The sequence below is a fragment of the Branchiostoma floridae genome, chromosome 5 (genome assembly GCF_000003815.2).
Source record: "Branchiostoma floridae strain S238N-H82 chromosome 5, Bfl_VNyyK, whole genome shotgun sequence".
Lineage (NCBI taxonomy): Eukaryota > Metazoa > Chordata > Leptocardii > Amphioxiformes > Branchiostomatidae > Branchiostoma > Branchiostoma floridae.
The window spans coordinates 6278953-6302159 of NC_049983.1; the positions used below are offsets into that span (position 1 = coordinate 6278953).

General features: G+C 40.6%; 1 protein-coding gene across 2 annotated transcripts in view; it reads left to right on the forward strand.

Moving 5' to 3' along the window:
- LOC118415423 (stabilin-2-like) overlaps positions 1-8539 on the forward strand; it is a 174457-nt gene extending 165918 nt beyond the window's left edge. For both annotated transcript variants that reach the window (XM_035820033.1, XM_035820034.1), the window contains 7 exons: positions 361-485; positions 1023-1142; positions 1918-2052; positions 2459-2563; positions 3074-3235; positions 3815-3922; positions 5944-8539. In XM_035820033.1, the coding sequence (XP_035675926.1) occupies positions 361-485; positions 1023-1142; positions 1918-2052; positions 2459-2563; positions 3074-3235; positions 3815-3922; positions 5944-6000 (812 nt within the window). In that variant the 3' untranslated portion in view covers positions 6001-8539. The remainder of the gene's footprint in view (positions 1-360; positions 486-1022; positions 1143-1917; positions 2053-2458; positions 2564-3073; positions 3236-3814; positions 3923-5943) is intronic.
- The last annotated feature ends 14668 nt before the right edge of the window (positions 8540-23207 follow it).

Consider the following 23207-nt stretch of genomic DNA (forward strand, 5'->3'; position numbering starts at 1 on the left):
GAGCTCGCAGACTCGTCGTCCGATCGATTTTCGCCTAATGTGAGGGGGTATAACAGAGACTCTGATAAGGAATCTATCTAATTGCGGGGCCTCACACTTATGAATTCTAAATTTCAAGTCAATCCATTGATCTAAATTGACAAGAAGAATCAAGCTAAAAAAGTTTTGACTATCTTTTAACTTAAGAGAATATCTTTATGTACTGAGTCAGACTTTGTTGCTACTGGCAGAATCAGCAATTGTTGGTAGAGATCCCAATCACAATCTCTGTCTAAACAGAATCTCTCCTCTGACATAATATGTACATTGTATATAACATTATGTACTCATCTCACCATTACTCTACTCTGTGTCTCACAGCCAGGAAGCCTGCGGGAGACGTGCAGTGCAGCTGTATGAAGAGTTTTGTAGGAAATGGAACCATGTGTAACAGTGAAGTGTACCAGACTCTCCAGTTCACACCTCAGTTCAGCAGATTCTACATTGTAAGGAACACTAACATTTGTATCTCAACAATTATTGCTAGCAAATGACAGCTAGACATGAACGCCTGACTTGAAGACCTGTCGAATTGTTGAATTGTTGCAGTAGATTAGTCATGTTTTGTCTTTGATGCTTGTTAGAAATGAAAGGACTTGCAGTGTCTTTTTGAGCAACCATTGTTACACTCCTGTTAGGCCTTATAATTAAGTGTTTATTTTACTGAACATTACATAGTACACATACAACAGTATTACTCAAATTTAACAAAAGTCCTATTTGTCTTAAGAATATACACACACGCAAACACACACACACACACTATCCGGTTCATCGTCTGTTGTTCCCCATCATCCTTTAGATGAGCTTTCACATAGATGTCATGATTATGAAATATGGCATATATCAAAGTGCTAAGTTTTAGAGTCATTATATTTACAGTGGAGTTTAAAAATAGCAATGTACTCTCTTGCAACCCTACTGGTCCCATGTTTGATTTTATTTGACAGTAACGTTAATGTCTGTTGTGTCCATGCTTGCAGGAAGTCCAGTTGTTTGAGAGAAGATCCTCAGAAGGGCGGAAGCTGAGGAGAATACTGGAGCAGTCCCAGCTCAAGCTGACACTGTTTGTACCTAGCAATGAAGGGCTGCCTGTTAATATGGTAAGGAAACTTTGCTCTGTGCTGAGAACAATTGAAAGGGGTGTTTCCCTTAGTGTAGTATATGTTGGACTGTTTGTATTACAGTGGAAGCCAGTTAATTGCATGTCGGATAAACGCACACTTCGGTCAATTGCACGGAATCCCAAAATCCCGTGGCGGTGCGGTCCAACTGGGTAACTTTGCGTTATCGCACACGCCGGATAATTGCACGGGATTCGCTGGCAAATTGGGTGTGCAATTAAGTGGCTTCCACTGTATTGCATACTGTAACATTTAATATTTTGTGGGCGATAATTTTAGCAGTATGTGGGAAAGGGAGTCATTTATAGCATTCATTTTTAGCGATGGGAACAAGTTTCTAGCTGGCCTCAGGACAGTGTTCAACTAACTGTGATAAAGAAATGTTAGTGGTTGAATAGTGACCACTAAAGTTGCTAGAATTAAAGCTATTGTTAACATATCAAGAATTATAGTACACGTAGGCTACAATATACAATGTGCAACGTACATGTGTACATATGCAGTGTCATCTTTAACATTCATTTTGTAGCCATAATATGAATGTGTATGAGTTCATGATGATGATGATGATGTGTTCAGTCAGGCAGATATGCGTTTTGTCAATCTCGCTTTAAGGCAATTTATTTCACACCACATTCCTTTGGCTCAAGCATGAAGAAAATGAAGTTTCTTCAGATTTTTAAGATTATAGAATAATAGTACACTTATACTTTATAGTCCATCCATTACATTGTTCTTCTCCTTCCGCTTTAAGTCTTTATCGGACAAGGACATCAAGAATCACTTGTTGATGAGCAAGTCTTTTGTGAGGTATGAAGACTTCAAGGATGGCATGGTGCTCAAGACTAAGGCAGATATGGAGCTAGTAGTGACAGCAGACTTTAAAAAGGTAAGGAAATTGTCCGAAAGGCACAGACCTCTTAGTTCATATAGAAATTTGTACAGAAACTTCCTACAAAGCAGGATGTATTGACATTGTGAATTTGAAAGCTGTCTTTGGATAAGCATTATGACATTGAACGAATGCAAAAATTTGTTCAACTTGGTTTGCAGGTTTGAATGAAATAAAAAATGCTACACTGTAAGATCAACAAATACCATAAATACGGTGGCTTGACATACTATCACTGCCAGGTGATTGGCCAAGTAATTTCATGTACTTGAAATTTTGTATTATACGCCACATTGAAAACAGTGTGTTTGAATGAGGGAGGGGGGCAAAAACAGTTACAAGCAAGTACAGTACAGTGCCAAAATCAAGAATTACTAAAAGTCTTCTTAATTGTACCCCACAGGGAGTTTACCTGGTGAATGGACAGGAGGTTCTGGAGTGGAACATCCCGACGACAAACGGCATCATTCACATCATCAAGGGACCGCTCTTCGCCTTGAGAGCACCGGTAGGTACCCACGTACATGTAGTTGTAACCTTGTCACAGCTGTAACCGAGATTTTGAACCAATGTATGGCCATATCCGTATCTTTCTAGCCGGTGTAACCATCATTTGGCATAACACACATAGGCTTTGCAGGCACGTGGTGTGGCAGCAGCTAGTTATATTGCACTGAACAGAACTGGAAAATTGGAAAGAACCTGTAACAGACCTTTTGCACTTAACCTTTACATCTACATTGTATCTTCAAGCATTGTTTAAAGGTCTGCTACTGTATCTTATAAGAAGGTCACTTGGTGACAATGAGTTGAAGTGTATGATAGTTCGAGAGAAAAAACAAATTTGTGAACACATCAATCTTAGGTTGATAATGACAGACAATAGTTATGTCAATACTGCAACTTTTCTTGAGCATGATTGACACTTGGAACACAACCCATTTGATGTACCGTAGTCAAATTATGTGATACTTCCATGTACAAAATATATAGTATTTTCTGCATTTTGTGTTTACAGGAAGCTAGTGGTCAGATCCGAGATGTAGGCCCGACAGTGACATCAGGGACAATAGCTGGCATTATCATCGCTCTACTCCTGGTGGTGGTCCTCTGTATGGTGGCTGCATGCTTCTTTGTCAAGAGGCACAAAAGAAGTCCTGTTTTAGGAAAGTATAAAAAGGTATTGTTCTTGTCGTTTTTGTTTTTTTCTTTATTTCAGTCATTTGTGAGATGCCCTTGCGATTGATGCTGTACATACATGTCAAATTGTGAATGTAGAAGTTTCAATGCATTTTCTTCCTCTGGGTTCCAATGACTTTCTCTATTGCAAACATTGGCTGCATTTTGTTTATCATGCATGTATGTAGCATATGAAGTTCAAGCCATCCTACAGTGACATTTTACGCTTATATGGTTTTGTGAATGCCCAATACCAGTGATTGAACTGTTGTGTTTTCCAAGATTAGAAGTAGCAACTACAAGTATGATGTCAACAAGGCAATTTGGAGCTGATAAACCAGTTCAATGAAGAGGTGTTAACTCTCCTTTGGTTGAATGGCACACTGGAAGGCATACAGTTCTGCTTTTACAATATAAGCTGCTTTTTTTATCTAGATATCTGTATGATGTTAGAGCAATGTGGCTTTTGGTTTTAAGATTTATGTGGTGTTTTAAGTCATCTCAGTTAACCCTTCAGGCTCTAGGGAGGATTACTTAACACGATATAGTCCTGTCAATCTAACTCTCTTCTTCCCCCCAGACTGAGGATGGAGGCAGCGTCACGTTTGACAATCTCAACAACTGTAAGGAGGAAGCAGAGTTTGATACCTTTGAAAATCCGACGTACAGCAAATTGTGCAACTTAGAGGTGAGGCAGGCATCCAGTTCTTCTTTCTGAATGTTCCAAGAAAACATGCCGACTGGTTCTTTCAATACAGGCTTTTCATTTGATGCCATCTGTGCCATGTTGGATTACAGTGTATGTCAGTAGACCACACAAAGATGCTATTGCTTATTCCATCTACGTACATGGACACTGGGAGGTTCTAATTATAATTACAGTCAAACTTGCCCAAGACGACCACCCGGGGGACCGGGAAAAAGCGGTCGATTTGGGCAGGTGGTCGTTGAGAAGACTATCGACTCAAAACATGCCCGATGCAAACTGTAAATTGTAAATTTGATATTTGTGCACTAACGTTTTAGACAGTAAGGGAACTTTGATGCTGTCAGTTACTATACAAGCCTTTATGCGTCGCTGTGTTCTTGATCGCCGTATCTGAAATAACTACGGTGCACCTTTTGAATTCGATGCCCGGTATGTCCCGATAGCGTACTTACCCACGCAGGTGAATGTAACAGTTAGTTAAGTTAAAGTCCTTCCCGCGCCTGATGGCGCATAGGGCGGCACCCATCTCCGTTTCAGTAGCCCTTGGGCCACACAACGCAATTACTACAGCAGGGGGCTAGTCCACTGGTAGTGGTGTGTGTTCAACTTCCATACTCTTTCCCGAATGCTGAGTGCTAAGCAGAGAAAGAAGCATGTACCATTTTTAAAGTCTTTGGTATGACTCGGCCGGGGATCGAACTCACGACCTACCGAATGCAAGGCGAACACTCTACCCACTAGGCCATTGCACCGGTGAATGTAACAGTACAGTTGGACAAAAGCACTGCACAGATCTTTCTTTAAAATGAGGCTATATACATTTCAGCATTTGTTCACTTTATAATGATATAGATTTTTTTTTTTAAACTAAAGTCAGATTTTCTTACAACGAAATTTCCTCCCATATTACAGTAGACTGCCCCATTGACCCACCCATTGACCGCCGCCATCCTTATTCTAAACATAACATTGTAATGGCAGTCAAAATCCGACGCAAACTGGCCGATTTGGGCACAAAATCCGGCGAGTAATCATCAAAAATCAATGAAAACCTCAATTTTGAAAATTATGCGGTCGTTATGGGTCCCAATTTCGGCCGGTCGCGGTCGCGTTGGCCAGGTGGTCGTTGAGAAAAGGTCGCTTAATGCTTACGTCAGTGGGGAAAAAAATCGGGACCGAGAAAAAGCGGCCAAAATGGCCAGGTGGTCGCTGAGAAGAGGTGGTCGCTCGGGCAGGTTTGACTGTACTACAATGTCACTGAAAAGCCTGTACGTTGTTTAAGAACAAACTAATACACTCTAGATACTAAATAATGGTACATGTTAACAGCACATACATGTACAATGTACCTCCTTATTATCTTACATGTGGACTTTTTTAGCATACAAATTGTTCTTTATACATGTACATGTATGTGCTTCTTTGATGCAGAAATTTTTTTTCATCCATTCATGTATTAGAAAGAAAGCTTGCCCAAGAAGTGTTTTGTTGGGAAAACAGCAATCAATAAAATGGGGGAAAGAGGCCTAGGGATTCCCAAATCAAACTAAAGCATATTTTTCGTATGAGAAAAGGTGTCCTATCAAGTTTTCTAGCAAACAGCTCGTTATGTTGTTCCACTTTGAGTTGGAAAAGTCCTCAATGAAATTCTTTTTGATGTTTTATTTTACAATGTGAACCACTAATGTCTCTCACCTGCTTAGATTTTCATGCCTATCAGACATCTTCCTCAGAGCTTCTGACTGGAGTTCTGCTTCTTGCCGCTACATGTCGCCAATGTAGGTGGCGCTTTCACAGCAAGAACACAACACAATCCTTGCATAGGCTGCATATTGCATGCAAGAAGCAGCACTCCAGTGAGAAGCTCTGAGGATGATGTCTGATAGGCATTGAAACATTATGATAAACCAGTGGCTGTGTAAACAAAATTTCCAATGGCATATGTTTTACCAACCTGATGAAATTACTTTCGGATGAAACTCCGTCATGTGTTGTTGCAGGAAGAAGAAAAACTGATGAGGCAACAGGATGGCTATGATTCTGTAGCGACAGCATGACACCGACCGTGACATCCCCGCTCCTCACCACGCTTTCCACCCACTCTATAACCAATGGTGCCACGATGGAGAGCTGTGCCCACGATTCTCAGGTTCAAGTTCAACACACAAGCAACGTGACCCCAAAGATGTGCCGCCTTTTTCAGTGTGACTCAAGTTGATCTGGACAGGTTTAAAGAGGACGGACAGCAAAATTCAATTCTTGGACCTTGTTATGTATAGTAAAGTCACCTCAACTCCAGTTTAGTTTTTTTTTTCACTTCTGCCTCATTGTTTAGAAGCCTATGTTTCATTGTTGCATCTGTCACTGCACTGTAAATAAGGAGGTTATAGTCAGACTAGACTGGACTGTAACTGCCTTCCTGTGCTTACAAAGATACATTTTGGTTAATTTCATGTGAAGTAAATATTTTTTAACAGATGAGGGGGAAAATTTTGCCTGTCCCTACAAACAAATTTCCACCCTGGGACGATGAGACATTTGCTGGAGACCGTCCTGGTCCAATACATGGACAAGATTGAGACAAAAACATGACTCAACCCTGGTCTTGTGGGTGTGTCTTGAAGATAGTTGCAAGGGGTTTCCAAGGTCCAAGAATGGATTATTTTGTCTGTTCCTTTAACTGATAAGCGTACACACTGAATACCAATGCTGGGTTTGCACAAAAAACAACTCACAATCCGTAGGGTATTCAAAGGATGGCTCTGTGATGCTGTCTCTTGTTAAAGTCATAAACTTGGACAACTTTTTTAAGAGAGTTGTGAGATTTTCCATTGCTGGGAACGACCATTTTTTACAGTTACCAAGTATGTATGTACATGTGTGAACATAGGGACTGGTAGACTTGTACATTTGTCATCATGAATTCGCTATGCACACATCAGAGTAGAGGTTGAAAATGGGGTATGTGAAGTGCAATAGGAGGGGCCAAAGTTTGAGAATGAGGAAAGCTGTTGTTTGCAGTGGCTTGATTGGATAATGTGGAAAAGTTAATTACGTTTCAAATTTTTGTCCTATGTACAGGTTACAACATTTTATGGTAGACAAAATTATGATGTATTGTCTAAAAAAAGAACTTATGTTAAAAAGGAGCTTGTAAGTGATGAAAAATATATCATCATAAGGAAAGTTCTTGCAAATGTTGATGTTCTATATAGTTATGTCTTTCATCATATAGATTGATTTTACACAAGATTTTATGATCCTTTGATAGTGATAAAGATAACCCCATGTTTTGACTTTTGAATGGCTTATGCAGATGCCACTGTATTGTCTAAAATGCGATTTATTAAACTACAAGCATGCCTTTTTTTGTAATGCGCAAATCACACAGATGCAACTAGAGCATATACTCGCTTGAAGAAGAGATATTTGTGAGACATTTTTTGGCATCAAGGCTTACCTGTATGGAAACGTTGAAGTGCCATAGATTGGCCACAAACTTTGACAAACGTTAAGTAAAAATGACGAAGCTGATTCGTATATAACAAAGGGCTATCTATCTGTTCAAAGCATATGTTTTATTTCTGCTTTGCTTCATACAAGTATACGCTGGCGATCAGGACGATTTGACCCTTAACCACCTTTGCCCAGTGAATTTGGTCCAATGCCCAGGGTCACCTCGTCCCAATAAAGTCAATTCGGCCGGAGTTAGGTTAAGTTCAGGTTGTTAGTCCGAGTTCACCAGGGTATTGGGCCAAGTAATGTTAGTCTGATAAGCCGTTGGCCAAGTTGGTAAGGGGCTGAAGTGTCAGACATCCTTCTCTTACCTCTGTTTATATACACATGTACATCTATATACATCTAGATGATCACTATGTTTTGACTGACATGTTAGGGCAGCTTGTAAAATAATCTTAGACCATTGCTAGCAGGAGGTATATGTAAGTGCAAGAAGAGTTGAACATGTGGAAAGTTAATTTCATCTACAATAGTATTGATATTCATGCTGTACGCTCATCTATCGAACTAGCACCAATCTAAACCATCCAAACTCACTGTTGCAGCTTGAGGTATACTTGAGCCATACAAGATTCCTGCGGAAAATCCAAACATTTTTCATTCCAAAGCTGATGTCGCCACAAAATTCCAACCAAATGACTGAGATAAGAGGGTATCTCACTGGACTGCGACACGTTGGTGGCCGTACGTGCTGTGTCCTACATTTAATTTGTTGCCCTTGGTTTCATAAAGGGAATTATCATTCATAACGTACATGTACAAGACAACAAAGCACACAATGCATAAAAAGATTTGTTTTTATTGATAAAATGCGTTGCGCACTCTGTCAAATCGCTCAGCTGCAGCAAAGCTGGCAATGTCAAGCAGCTTCAGTAAGATACCCACTTAAAATGAAATGAGATAGCTCTACTACGGTCATGTTTGTTAAGACTATCAAGAAGATGGACAGATGTACATAGGTGTGGACAATTAAAACATAATAGTGATGGGATTGAGATAAGACACTATTTGATGTTGCCAAGGTCTGTAATATAAATGTAAACAACTTTATTGATTAAATCTATCTCTTACACCATACGTTTGTTTTCTTGTTGCATTTGTGACATTTTGATATTACTACAGTATTAGATTGAATGTCAGTATTGCTAAAAATAATAGTTACAAGCATGTAGTTACATTAGTAGTATTTTACTGGGAGGATTTGGTATATCTTATACATTGTACATGTCCTATTAGAGGTAGTTAAGTTTTGGTGTCCAAACTGAACACGACGTTTTGAAATCCAAACCGACCATGATGCTAACGATTGAAGCATCACGCTGTATAATCTGTAATATGATGCATTCCTCATTTAATTTCACCACTGTTTCCAGGGCCTAGACAAGCCTGCTCCTCGGCTCTAGGGACAACATGCCCCCAAGGAAATTTTCCAACAGCTCCCCTGAGTTAGAGCTAATGGCATTCTTGAGTCAGAGGACCTGGCATCCATGCCAGTTCAACTGGTAGAGTAGAGTAGAGTTACTAGGGAGATTGTGGGGGCATCTTGGCCCTGGATACGAGGAGCTGGCCTGTGTAAGCCATGAAAACAGTCGGGCATCCAGGCTATTAAACTAGGGGGCTTGTGGTCAAATTCTCTTGGGCCAACTTGGCTGTGGAGCGGAGGACCTGGCCAGTGTAGGCCCTGGAAACAATCTGGAGACGCCCACGAGACATCGACAAAACGGTACAAATTGAAAGCTCGATAAACAATAGTTCGGAGACCTCATATCTCCATGAAATAGTCTGATTATGTAAATTACTTGCATATTTACATAACATATGCTTGGTTATGTACACCTTTAATTAACTTATGCTGGCCCCAATTGATTGTCCAATAATTTACCATTTAGAAGAATTATACTACTTTAATCATAATTATGCAAATTAGCGACATATTTGCATGATTGGTATCTGTTAATGTTCCACCAGCCACAAACTACATACATTACAGGTATTTGCGTCCTAAAATGGAAAACACTACAAATATTTATTTCCCTCATTAATTATGCAAATTAAGTGCCAGTTTGAATAATTTGCACCTAAAGATGTACATATCTGTCAAAGCTACCTTACATACCAAATATCATCTAAATTTGTCATTCCCTTGTTCAGTTATCCCCCTTAGAAGACTCAATTTTTAAAAAAATGCCCCTGAAGTTCCAGAGCAACCTGCTAGGGGACCCAAACATACAGCACATATTCTTTACTTACGTCATAAGCTATCTGTCACCAAAAAAAAAAAAAAAACAAGGCCAAAGCACATCCAGGTCAAAAGACCCAAAAAACGAATATCTGCTGCAGTACCAAGATCACATACCAGGGGCCCCAATTGACCATGACCTTTGTCTTCCTAGCTCCTACCCACATACCAAATATCATTGTAATCCATCCAGAGGTTCTTGACCTATGCTGAGCACAAATATCTGGAAACACAGACACACCCAAAACTAGAAAGGCCGACATTTGCTTGAGAGCAAATACAGCATATTTCAGCCATCTCCCTCCCCATGCAACAATAGGCTATTTCAAAATCACCCATTTGAAAAATCACTTTAACTAATGACGGTTTAACCCAAAAATGAGTCTTACAAAATTCCCCCGTTCAAGAATGGACTCCAGTGCACCATATGTGAATTTGCACAATAGACCAGTCCAGAAATACTGCCACTGAAACCTTGGCCTTTTGAATAAGAAACCAAACAAAAAATTGAGCCCCAAAAGTAATTTTAAGTTTAAAATCATAAATTTCCTTTCATCGATTCCAACTGATATAAAATGATGAGGTATTTGGATTAGGTAGAAAAATTTCGTTATATATCCGAGCGGTAGGCCGGACGTGTAACGTTACGTTATTAGCTTCGCCAAGAAGCTTATGTTTTTGCCGACTTGGGTCTGTATGTAGGTCAACAGGATATAACTCGAGAAATTGTGGATGGAACTTTTTTATTTTTTGCAGGTGTGTAGCGGTTGTTTAAAGGCATGCCTAGTTCGAAAATGGGTTACCTGGCGTTTTCCTATGGTACATTAGCGAGCTTAGTATTTTTTTTGGTGTTTTTTCGGGAGGCATAAGTCAAAATGTAGCTGGGCGATTTCCACGATATTTGGCAGGTCTGTAGCGGCTGTGGAAAGGATTGCCATGTGCGAGAATGGTTTAGCTACCTTTTACCTATGGTGCTGTAGCTGGCTTTGTATGTAAGTGCGTTTGTCTGTAAGCAAGATAACTCGAGATGTTCTTGATGGATGTTAATGATATTTGGTTGATAGGTAGGGGACACAGAAAGGAAGGTCAAGTTCGATAATGGGCCTCCTGGCAAATTGTTTTGGTACTGCAAGTGAGCATCAAAGTTTGCGCCTAAATTTTCCAGAAGTGCCAGGTTCGTGATTTTTTACTGGAGGATAGCTGTTGGTACTAGGAGTCAATGGTCTAATTTTGGGCCCCCTAGCAGCTTGTTTGGAATTGCAGTGGGTGTTATATTTCGTAACTTTTTAGATGGATAACTCCTGAGGGGATTGATGGATATTTTTTGTTTTTGGTAGGTAGGTACTTTGGATGATTATCAACATAATGAGATGCAAATTATATAAATCACTCTGTATTTAATATAATTACTTAGGGAAACTTCTATAACGGTTGAAAAATACTTGTGACGGAGTCACCTGAAAGGACTTGAATTGACCCATAGATGTCTAAAAATAGAGAAGAAGTAGGTCAAAGGAGCCAGTGGAAGCAGGGGATCCCTGATAAACAGACGTTGTCTTGGAAGCATGAAATTCTGATTGACCAGGGATGTTACTAGGTCATCCGTGTACTATTCCGCCAGGATGGAGTCTGGTAGAGACTACTGGCTGAAAAATGCCTATAAATGGTCATGGTTCATGTTAGCAAAATACAAAGCCTGACCGTGTCCAACACGTATCTATAAAATTAAGCAATTAAATAGCTTGCTGAATTGATGTCAATACGACGGCACACAGCAAAGGATTCATAGCAGTTGAAATATAACATATCTATATACAAGTGTTGCTTATATCTATATACAGATCAACAATAAAAGCAACACTATATCATGGGAACGGTAAAAATGTAGTAGAGGGAACTTGACGAATATCACTTGATATAAAGATGTAGAGCTAATATCTACGAGACACTTCAGGTGTATTTTCTTATGAATGGTGTTCCATGTGCCAGTAACACTACATGGGTCTAAACAAACGAATAAGTACTATGTAAAGTCAGTAATATAACATAATTGAACAATGACGGCTTGTAACACATAGTACTTACATCTGTGAACTAGGTTAAACAACAAGTGACCAAGTGCTGGGACAAGACAAACCCAACATGTTGAAGAACAGCACTTAGGTCAAAAGGGTCACCGTCAATTATCCACGCATTCCTCAACTCTTAACAGAGATGTCATGTTGTAAGGGAAAGGTCGGCTAGAAAGAACTGACATCATTGCGAGAAATACAAATCGCCAAAGGTGACAGGCGGCTGTCATCGGACAGTCGCAGAAATCATAACCTTGGACTCTGTAAAATACCTCTGACTTAACTCGCGACTGCAAAACTTTACTTTCTATTTTCATGAGATTGAAACAAACGTTCACCAAGGCGGGGGTCGTAGCAATCCTTACATATGGCCCTTAGATGACCCTTGGTGAGTTAAAAAGTTCCGTAAATTGGAAGGAACAACTGTTACAGTGGCCGGGGTTTGGTGAGTGACGAATGCAATTATCGGCGTGACTTCCTGTGGTTTCCAGGTTTCCAAGACCTACCCACATACCAAATATCACTTCAATCCATTCAGCCGGTCTTCAATTTGCTGGTTTCTACATACATACATACATACATACATACATACATACATACAAACGCTACCCAAAACATAACCAGCTCTCCGAAAGTAATTATGACAACACAAAATAGAACAGTAACCTCATACCTGTACAAATTGTTCTGATTATGCAAAGACATTCATTCACATCGCCAAAACATTTGCTGCATTATGTACACCGACAGAATAGACTAATCTACTCACAATGTTCATAATCCAACCAACCACTACATGATGTGACTAGATAACATATGGACTTATACACATTAATCATTCAAAAAGAAATATCTTCCATAGAAATTGTTTATTTGGCGAAGATATGTGTTCGAGGAACTCTAGTTTTGTACTGTACCGTAATGCAGTAAGGCGCTTGCACATAGTGTGTAATTACAGTTATGAACGCCATAAATACAGTTCCATCCGTTAGATTTTGGGGGATAAATATATTTCTGTACTGTTTAAAGAACTTGCCTTGTTTTTTTGTTTTTTTTCGCGCTCGCATTAGATTTGGCGGACAGCTGTCCACAAGATTAAGTTGTTTGTTTATTCTTTATCTAACCAGGATGAAGGCATATCACCTGACGGCGTTTTTTTTTTTACTTGCTCTGGCTTCAGTACTTAAAACAGAAAAACAAACTAAAGCTAAAATGTCATGTGTCATTTTAACGCCCTGTCCTAGGGACGTCCCTAACCGAAGCCTGTACTTAATTTCCGACTGAGTGAAATGACGAAATTCCTAATAAGTGCTTTTCCCAAGGGCACAGCGTCGGTGCATATCAGGGGTCTTGAACCCCGGACCTCTGGCATGTCTGGGCTTTGAGCCAAACACCCTTCCGTTACTAGTACCCTAAGCAACTTAGCAGCTATGACATTATAATCTCTATGCTACCCCTTTATGACTTAAGCATTGCTCGAATCAAACGTTTAAATAATCTCATATTCTAGACGCTATAATAACACTAGACAACAGGTGCGCGCTGTGAACTCATCCCTACATTATTTATGGATAATCCGTAGTAGGCAGACCTTGAAGGGCGGGAGTTGCTCGACAAGCTTCTTAAAAAGCCTAACCAAGCGTATAAAGACTCACTTTGTTTTGTAGTGTGATAGTCAGCTATTATCCACCACAACCTGTGTTTTGCTACTTAACGAGCCTTCGGCGTCGTTAAACTCTGAAGTAGGTTGTTTTACAGGTGAGTTAGCCTGGATTTCGGACTGTTTCCTAACTCAGTGTGCACGCGCGTATGTATGCGTGAGGTGTGTGTGTGTGTGTGTGTGTGTGTGTGTGTGTGTGTGTGTGTGTGTGTGTGTGTGTGTGTGTAGTGTGTGTGTGTCTGTGTGCAGTCTCTCTCTCTTTCTCTCTCTCTCTCTCTCTCTCTCTCTCTCTCTTTGTGTGTGTGTGTGTGTGATGACTAGAAAACAAGAAATATGATTTAAAAAATCACAACCCTCCACACCAACCTCTGCTTGAAGAGTTGGCCCATGTAGGCCCTAGCTGGAAACAGACAGGTATCCCGGCTATAGGCTAGATTGAAAAAGATATGGTCTCCAGATGGCTCACTGATATATTCATATACTAAAGTATGTCTTCTTTCTTGAAACACCATTTTTGGGAGCCACCTTTAACTGTGCCCCCATGGTGCCAGTCAGGAACAGGTAAGTTTAGCTGTGGTTACAAGTACAGCTATGTATAATCTAGAAGTACGGCTCATGGCGGTCCTCCTATAGTACTACTTACAGTGGTTGCTGAACAAAGTTAACAATACTAGAAGTTGCCCTAAAAACGTTTCTCTCTCTGCTTCTCTCATAAGAAGAAGGTTGTACTGTATGCTCTTTTGTCTCCACTCCAATGAACTCATGTCAGACTCAATTAATTCACTCATGTCAGAACTAGAGAGGTGAAACTTCAGGTCATGCATGCATAATACAGCCTCTTCACAAGGACGGCGCTCTCTCTGTGACCTGAAATTTGCCAGAGCGCGGTGGCCTCGCCAAGGTCGCCCTGGGAGCGCGCAGAGAGCTGCGACTGTTTTAAACCGGGTCAAAAGAGCGCTCAACGGGCGCAGCGATTGGTCAATGAATAACGGTATCCGATTTTCGGATTTTTTACGAATCCCTTGTCGGATCCGCCTTTATTTGTAAAAAAAAGAATACAGAGGAATACCTGTACGTATCCACCAGTATTCAAGGTCATTTCATTTCGTGCAGTGTTGAAGGGCACGAGTTACTCGTCTAGTTTCTAAAAAGATTAACCGAGCGTAAAAAGACTCTCTTTGTTATATGTAGTGTGATAGTCGGCTATTATCCGCCACAACCTGTATTTTGCCACTTAACTATCCTTTGATGTTGTAAAACTCAGAAGCAAGCTGTTTACAGGTGAGTTAGCCTGGATTTCAGATTGTTTCTCAACTTGATGTTTATGTGTGTGTGTGTGAGGTGTGTGTGTGTGTGTGTGTGTGTGTGTGTGAGGTGTGTGTGTGTGTGTGTGTGTGAGAGGTGTGTGTGTGTGTGTGTGCGTGTGTCTCTGTGTGTGTCTGTGTGCGTGTGTGTGCATGTGTGTGTGAGGTGTGTGTGTGTGTGTGTAGTTATGAAATTTCCTTATGCATGTTGACCATAGAGCCAAGGAGCTTGCCTGTGTTGCTCTCCAAGCAGAGGTTAGTGGGGAAGATTGTGATCTTTTTATCGTTATTCTAGTTTTCTGTCCACACTCCCCAATCAGGTTGGTGGAAATGATAGAATAATAAAAAGATCACGATTTTCCCCACCAGCGTCTGCTTGAAGAGATGGCCTGTGTAGGCCCTGAAAACACATAGGTATCCCGGCTATAGGCTAGACTGGAAAAGATATGGACCCCAAATGGCTTACTGGCATATTCATATACTAAAGTATGTCTTCTTTCTTGAAGCACTATTTTTGGAGCCACCTTTAACTGCATGTGCCCCCATGGTGCCAGGGATAGGTAAGTTTACCTGTGTTTACAAGTACAGCTATGTATAATCTAGAAGTACGGCTCATGGCTCATGACAAATTGATTAAAGAAAATAAGCAGCCAACCGAACGTATATTTTATACTGAGACACATGCTGAGCAACTTAAATTGTACAGTGACCAAAATTAGATTTTGTTTACACCCTTGATTTTATGATTTGACTATTAGATATATATTTATGACTTGAATAAAAGCATACCAGCAAAACACATAAAATGTCAGGAAATTTATTCCGTATCTCTGAAATTCGTTGAGTGATCTGTCAAATCTTTCGTGACTGACATAAATTGCTGGCATTTGACTTTTGGGTCCCACTGGGTGCGCGCTGGGGTCGCCGGGGACATTTTTCTACGTTTACTTTTGGACAAGCGAGGAAAATAGCACTGCACCCAAGTTAGTACATTAACAGTGCCACATACACAGTACAAACAGAAGGTAAAAGTAGTCTTTTACCTCCCGACCGATGTCAGGTACCCATTTTTACACCTGGGTAAGGTGCGGAAGGTCGTGTAAAGTGCCCAAGGGGACATGGCGTGTAGTGACCTCGGCACCTCTAGCTATAGATTACGAACGCTCTACCAGTTATATTTAAGCCACACACGAAGCCACTCGGAGACATTCTACCTAGAGCAACTTTCTGGAATTTGACAAAAGTTGCTGGCATTTGACTTTTGGGTCGCACTGGGAGCGCGCTGGGGGTCGCCGGAGACACTCTACCTAGAGCAACTTTTTCTTTGTTTTGCCCCGCGCTCTAGTCAATTGTACATCGCAGCGGGAGAGCGGTGAGAGAGGTGCCGAGTGAAGAGGGCGCCTGAGGTGACGGCTCAGCACTGAATTGTGTCTAACATTGCTGTCCAACGTGTGTTGCACAGGTGGGGAGAGATTCGTTGTTAACATATTAAAGATCTTCAGGGAAGATTTATCACGCTATGTAGAAAGATGATGCCTTGACCAATAAGGTCATATTTTGGTAGCGTTTGTATGTACAGTGTGTGTATGGGTCTTTGCATACATGAGGATGATCGGCATAGCTCGAGAAGGGCAGAATACTGATTTGATATTTGATTTGAGACGGTATTGATATTTGGTATGTGCGTAGGTCTAGATAAGATCTTAAAATGATTAGGTTTTGGGCCCCGGCTTGTTACAATACTGGAGGATAACGGCCGGCTTTCATATCTCGAGTTCTGGACATCCTATGTTATTTTTAAGTGGTTGATAGAAATCTTGTGGCAGAGAATGGTATAGATCTGGGCCCCCTTATATATATATAACGTTATGTGTGTATGTGTGTGTCTGTCTGTGTGTGACTGTGTGTGTGTGTGTGTGTCTGTGTGTGAGCACGATAACTTGATAAAGTATGAATGGATTGTCTCAATGAATTGATATTTGGTACGTGTATGTGGGTTTGTATTGACAACAGACAGAGGCGTAAGGCAGGGGTGTAACCTCAGCCCTGCCCTTTTCAATTTATTCATAAATGACCTGGTAAAAGATTTAGACAGCCCTGACTGTGCCCCACCCTCCCTGCATAATCTACTTGTATCCTCCCTGCTATATGCTGACGACGTAGTGTTGTTTTCAGAATCTGAAACAGGTTTACAATGCGCTCTGGATAAACTCCATGCATTTTGCGAGAAATGGAAACTTCAGGTGAACCTAAAGAAAACCAAAGTTATGATTTTCAACAAACTCGGACGAATCTTCAAAAACATGAATTTTACTTTCGGTAAAGATACTATAGATATTGCAACCTCCTATTCTTACTTAGGCCTGACGTTATCCCCCTCAGGTACCTATTCTCTAGCAAAGAAACAACTGTCCTTGAAAGCACGCAAAGCCATTTTCAGTCTGAAATCCCTGATGCATTCATCTCTGTCTCCAAAGGCTCTGCTCAAACTATTTAGTACATGTATCAAACCTATTATATTATATGGTTGTGAGATTTGGGGTAAAGCTTATTCAGATGACAGTTGCCCAGCAGAAATTACACAGAACCGTTTTTGTAAAAATGTTCTCGGTGTACATAGAAATTCAAGTAACATAGCTAGTAGAGCAGAGCTTGGAATGTACCCAATAGACATAGATATATCCATACGTACAGTTAAGTATTGGCTGCGCCTCAAACAGTTGGACTTCTCAACACATCCCTTACAAGTAGACGCTTTACTCTGTCAGCAATCTATACCGAATAACAGCCGTAAGAAATACTGGTTACAACACGTAAAGGAAATTCTAGACAATACTGGTTACTCTTACCTATGGAACTCTATGAATTCACAGCTAGACAATAAGCATATTTGTACATCGTTAAGAAAAAGGTTAGAAGATATATATATCCAGACATTTTCTCATAGACTGTCCACAGATAATGGTAAGTTAAGATTTTTCAAGAAACTAAAGAAGGGATACTCAATGGAAACTTATTTAACGTTACTAGATAAATTCGAGGTCAGATCGGCAATGTGCAAACTTAGAATTAGCGCCCACCCCCTTGAAATTGAGAGAGGGCGGTACAAAAAGCTACCTGTGGGCGAAAGAACCTGTAACCATTGTATGGCAAAACCGGTGGAAGACGAAATACATTTTATTTCTAACTGCCTCTCTAACGATCAGGAAAGAAATGAGTTATTTGAAGAGGCATGCAAATTCCACAAAAATTTCCAAACGCTTACCGACGAAAACAAAACTATAACGCTGTTAACGTCACATAACCCACGCATCATAGAAAAAGTGGGACACTTCGTCTTCCACTGCTTCCAGAAAAGAAGTCAAACCCTAAATACGTAGATTGTAGCTCTCAGCAGTCCATACCATTGATAGAATAGTCACTCGTTTACACTTGTCACCATTGTTATCTATACCAAAGTATTTCATTTTATACATGTTTATTATATTCTCTGTATGTTTCATGCATGTTGCAATTAGCCCTCGGGCAAGAACTTGCAAATAAACTTCTATTGTATTAATGAGACTTAATAATGATTAGATTTTGAGCCTTAAAGCGATGTTCCATGGCACTGCAGCTAAACTTTGGATTTGATATCTCGTGATCTGGACAAGGTACGGTAACGATTTCTAGTTCGTAGTCGTATGAAGTGACATTAGGTTTGGGCCCTATGGTAGTTTTCTTTGGAATTGCAGGGGCGCTTCAATTGCAGAATTTCAAACCGGTGTGACAGCGATCTCGCCCCCCGGCGATCTCGCCCCCCCGATCACTAGCGTTTTCGCCCCCCTTTAGCGTTTTCGCCCCCCCCCCCCCCCAAGAGCAGCTGGTTACTACATATTACAGGTGCGCTACCTGGTACTATACTGCACCTGGGGAGTAACGTGTATGGTGTGTTACCTGGTACCTTATGGCACCTTATTACCGTACCGTAAGATGCCTGGCATACCTCGAAAGTCGATACTATATTGTTCGGTGCAAACATGACATTGAAATGAAAAAGACAATTTTTGCAGCTGAGGTGGCATAAAAACAGTGCTACTGCGAACGTATAAATCAACACCGTCTATGGTACGGAATACGTCAGCTATATGTTTTCAATTTGTCACAGTGTTTTCTTTCTTGTGCTGGAAACATTTCCAAAGCACTAACAAAAACACACGTGAATAATAGTTTCTCATTATAAACACTATCTACGCGCAAGTTGATATAGCTGTTGCTAAATGCTACACAAACACTGGTAAAGTACCAGTCTTAAGAAACACGGGTAAATGCATCAGTTCCTAAATACTAGAAAAACAGTCATGTTGGAGGTGAAGATATCCCTTGGCCAGGTGCATATACCAAAATGTGCGTTATTCAAATTAATACCTAATATTTGCATAATTAATAAAGACATTACATAGTTCTTTTGTGGTCACCTCATGGTAGAGACTTCATATTGGAGACATATAGGTTGTTTGAGGACAGGTGAATACAATGAAATACATCTTATGTCAAGACTCAGGTATATGCAATAATGGGAATACAAGGGACCCAACCCTCCTTGTCTGAAACAAGTTCAACTATCTTATTACCATGTAATTACGTTAATATTGATACTATGAATGGATTTATGTATCAAACTCGTGTACTTATATCATTATGAAACTGCATTTTGTGATTTATACCAATCAACTTCTAAAATGTCATGTAAACCCGTTTTTTTGGGGGGGGGGCGAAATCGCTAAAGGGGGGCGAGGTAGGGGGGCGAGATCACTAGCCGGGGAGGGCGAGATCGCTAGCGATTTCGCCCCGGGGGGGGCGAGATCGCTAGTGATTTCGCCCCCGGGGGGGGGCGAGATCACGGAGGGGGCGAGATCGCTGTCACACCGGCTTAGTCAATATGGGATACATGAATGGTGTTCCTCTGCGTTATCAGTGTTCTTTGTTGTCAACCAGGATCTACTAGTATCTACGATATTTACAGCCAACGTTTGTCACCGTCTGTCACCTTCCTTAGTAAACTAAGTCTTGTATTTATCTCTTTTTGACGGACAAATTGATGGTCTAAACCTGGATATCGTCCAAGCATTCTTGACTCTCATAATTAAATACAGCCCCTGTCACTGTTGACATACACCTGTCAAAGCACATACCTTACTAGCATTCCGCAGGATAATCAGTTCTTGTAGTGAACCGTACACTAACAGCTGTCATGCTTTTTTTCTTGCAAATTTACACATTTTTCCTTTATTAATTTTTCTTGCATTTACGAAAATCAAGAACTTGCCAAGAACTATTATTATCCTTCGCGTAAGTAGAAAACACTTGAATCTATTGTAATATATTTAAACTTCGGTCAAACGCAGAAACTACTTGGCAGAACAAAAAGGCTCTGTGTACCGTACGTGTGGCGCAGCGTTTTGTTTATTAGGTAAACAAGATGTGACAGGGACCGCATAACTTAGGCTTACTGAAGGGTTTGTACTTATCTCTACGTACTGTCATCTCCTTACAAGTACACTGTTTTGTACACATTTTAATCACCAGTTACGCATGAGTTACACTATCATGGTTAGGAGTACGTGGTTCGGGAGCTCGCAAAAATGGCTCGGTCGGATGCGGGATGGTATTCGGCAAATGTTTTGAGGCTTTCAAAACATACTTCTGTGGACGGGAGGTCTGGAATTGGTTGGCTAGTTGTCGTGTTAGATGCGGTTGGCTGGTATTCGGCAGGTGGTCGGAAGTAAGTAAGCAGTACGAAGCAAAGAAGAACCATAAAATCCGTATGAAGGTAACTGTGATGTGAATTTGAGCTCTTGGTTATGTAATACCCCCTTTCCACTAGGACGGCGCTCTCGACGCGCTCTCTCTGTGACCTAAAGTTTGACAGATCGCTGAACGAATTGTGTGTTTTGTTGTATTATCAGATACACTTATACATTTTGTACGATATACCCAGTGTGAAAGCGAAGGTTACACATATCCTATTTAGGTCGCAGTGAGAGCGCAGCGCGATCGGCGTCTAGTGGAAAGGGGCCTTAGCAATATAGAATAATGGATTATTTTGATTCGCTGATTATGTCCATTTCAATTCGTTTTCTAATATTCTATGTGTTCTGCTGTCTTCTTTATTACAATTTTCGTTACCAAAAGCTCCCCGACCGGGCCCCGGTTTGAAAATATTACCGCAGCATTTCTCAAGACACATTTTTAGTTAAGGTAAAATGAACAAAAAACGATTTTATTCTATCTACGGAGCACTCATATTTTATTGATGCTGATAATAATAATAAATAGCTTTTAGTCGGGCCTATAAAAAACGTTGTATTTTCGATTGAGGCACTGGAAAAATATAGTAATCATATACATGTATATTTGTATGTCAATAAATTAAACAAAGAAATAATATCTTTATTACACATTTTAAATCAACTGTAAAAAGCCCTAATAGGTAATTTGGTATCTGGAAGGTCAAACAGTAGTACAGGTTTGATTTATACAAAACGCCATAATTTTTTTTAATGCAAATTCATGCCAGCATATCATGAAATGCGTGACCTTGGCAGGTGTGATCAAAAATTGTTCAGGGACTTGTTCGTCGGAGAATTTCAGTGCCTGAAATCTTGAATAGGTTGATTAAAAGAAATTTTAACAACTTTGTGTTAAAATTTATTCTTATAATCTGCAGTTTTTGCTATTATCTCTGTGTAGGTAAGAGAGGATGAGTGGGCGACGTACTGACGCGCTCCTTGTCATCCTACTTGTCTGCTTTGCCTTTGTTTGCGGTCAGCAAAGTGCAACTTCGCCGCAACCGACAGAGGGCGCGGTTAACAGCACCGCAGCAGCTCCGCCAGAAGGCGCTGTTAACAGGACCACAGTTCACCCACCTCAGGTCATTGACCTACAGGCCGACTATGAAAAACGCCGGATAAGCAGTCCCGGGTACCCAGACAAGCCGTACCCAAGTAAGGACTTCAATACCTTATAAAGAATGACCGTATTCATTTTTTTTCTTGTTTTGTTATATTTACTTACTAATAAAATCTTTGCACGTATGATTAAGTCTCAATTTGAATTATGTATTTTTTTACTCCAATATTTATCAAAATGTGATATAAAATGTGATTGCCCATCGGTTTTCCTTATGTTGTTGTCTTTTTGTTTTTTCTTCTTTTGTTTGATCTCACTTATTTTTGTATGTATTGTTATAATCAACTATTATCATTAGGACTATAGGTTTATAGATATGCAAATAATCTCAGTTTTGCGGAAGATCTAGACCCTAGAAAGAACTTTGAGGTTTCTGGTCTCTGGTTTGCATGTTCCATTTCCCCGATGCAACCAACTGACTTGTTTCTGCTTCTGTCTGCTAATGATAATGGCCTGGTCATTTGCTATAACCACCAGATTTATCCACCAAGTGAGCGAAGCGAACTAGGTTGATTTATGGGTACATTCCTCTAGAAAAGTGAAAATTTCTAGACGAACTAGGATGAGATTTGTCGGATTAACGCCCGATCGCACGAGCCAGCCATTCTCCTACGCAGAGGAACCACAGTCGTGTCAAAACTTCCTGTGTTTAGCTCTGCTACCTTGCGCACTCAGACCAGTTAGGGACCGCCCTAATTATGAATATTATTGAGCTTGCCCTTATATGGGCAGTCAGCCGTTGGGGATCGGGCGTAGGAGGATGGAGCCATGTAATACGTAACATGATTGGCTGATAGCTTCCCAGCGGCTTCCCAACAACAAGCCCAAGAAAGGCCTATCCTCTGATTGGTTGACAGCTTGTTTGTGGCGACAATCATAATAACCACTGATAGGGCATAAGATAGTAGGGCCCCATAGGCTAATGCCGTTGGGGACCCGGCGTTAGGAGAATGGAGCCAGCCGGCGTGCCAGAGAAATGTCCCCTTGTACGGGGCAACGCCCGCTCTTCTAGAAATGTCCAGGTTCGAATGTATGTAAATAAACAGATCAAATCATGACGATTTTAATTGCAGATTGGATGAATATTACGTGGAGGATTGCCGTGAACGACAGTCTTTCGGGTGATGACATGGTCCACTTGGCGTTCGACAATTTCATCCTGGAAAAGAAGTCTCCGGAGAAGGGTTGTATCTGGGACTATGTCGCTGTGTACGACGGTAACGATCAATTAAAAGGTATGTATTGGGGGCCAAGTGTTGCAAAATTAAACGTATACATAGAACGAATTTTCTCTCACACAGAAGGGTTGAAAAAGGTCTCACACACAGACAGATTTTTCTCTCTCACACAACAGTGGAAAAAGGTCGCACACATTGACAGATTTTTCTCTCTCACACAACCGTTGGAAAAGGTCGCACACATCGACAGATTTTTCTCTCCCACTCCAAAGTTGAAAAACTTCGCACACAGTCACAGATTTTCAAAAGGTGATTTTTTTACCATGTGTTGTCCTGTATCA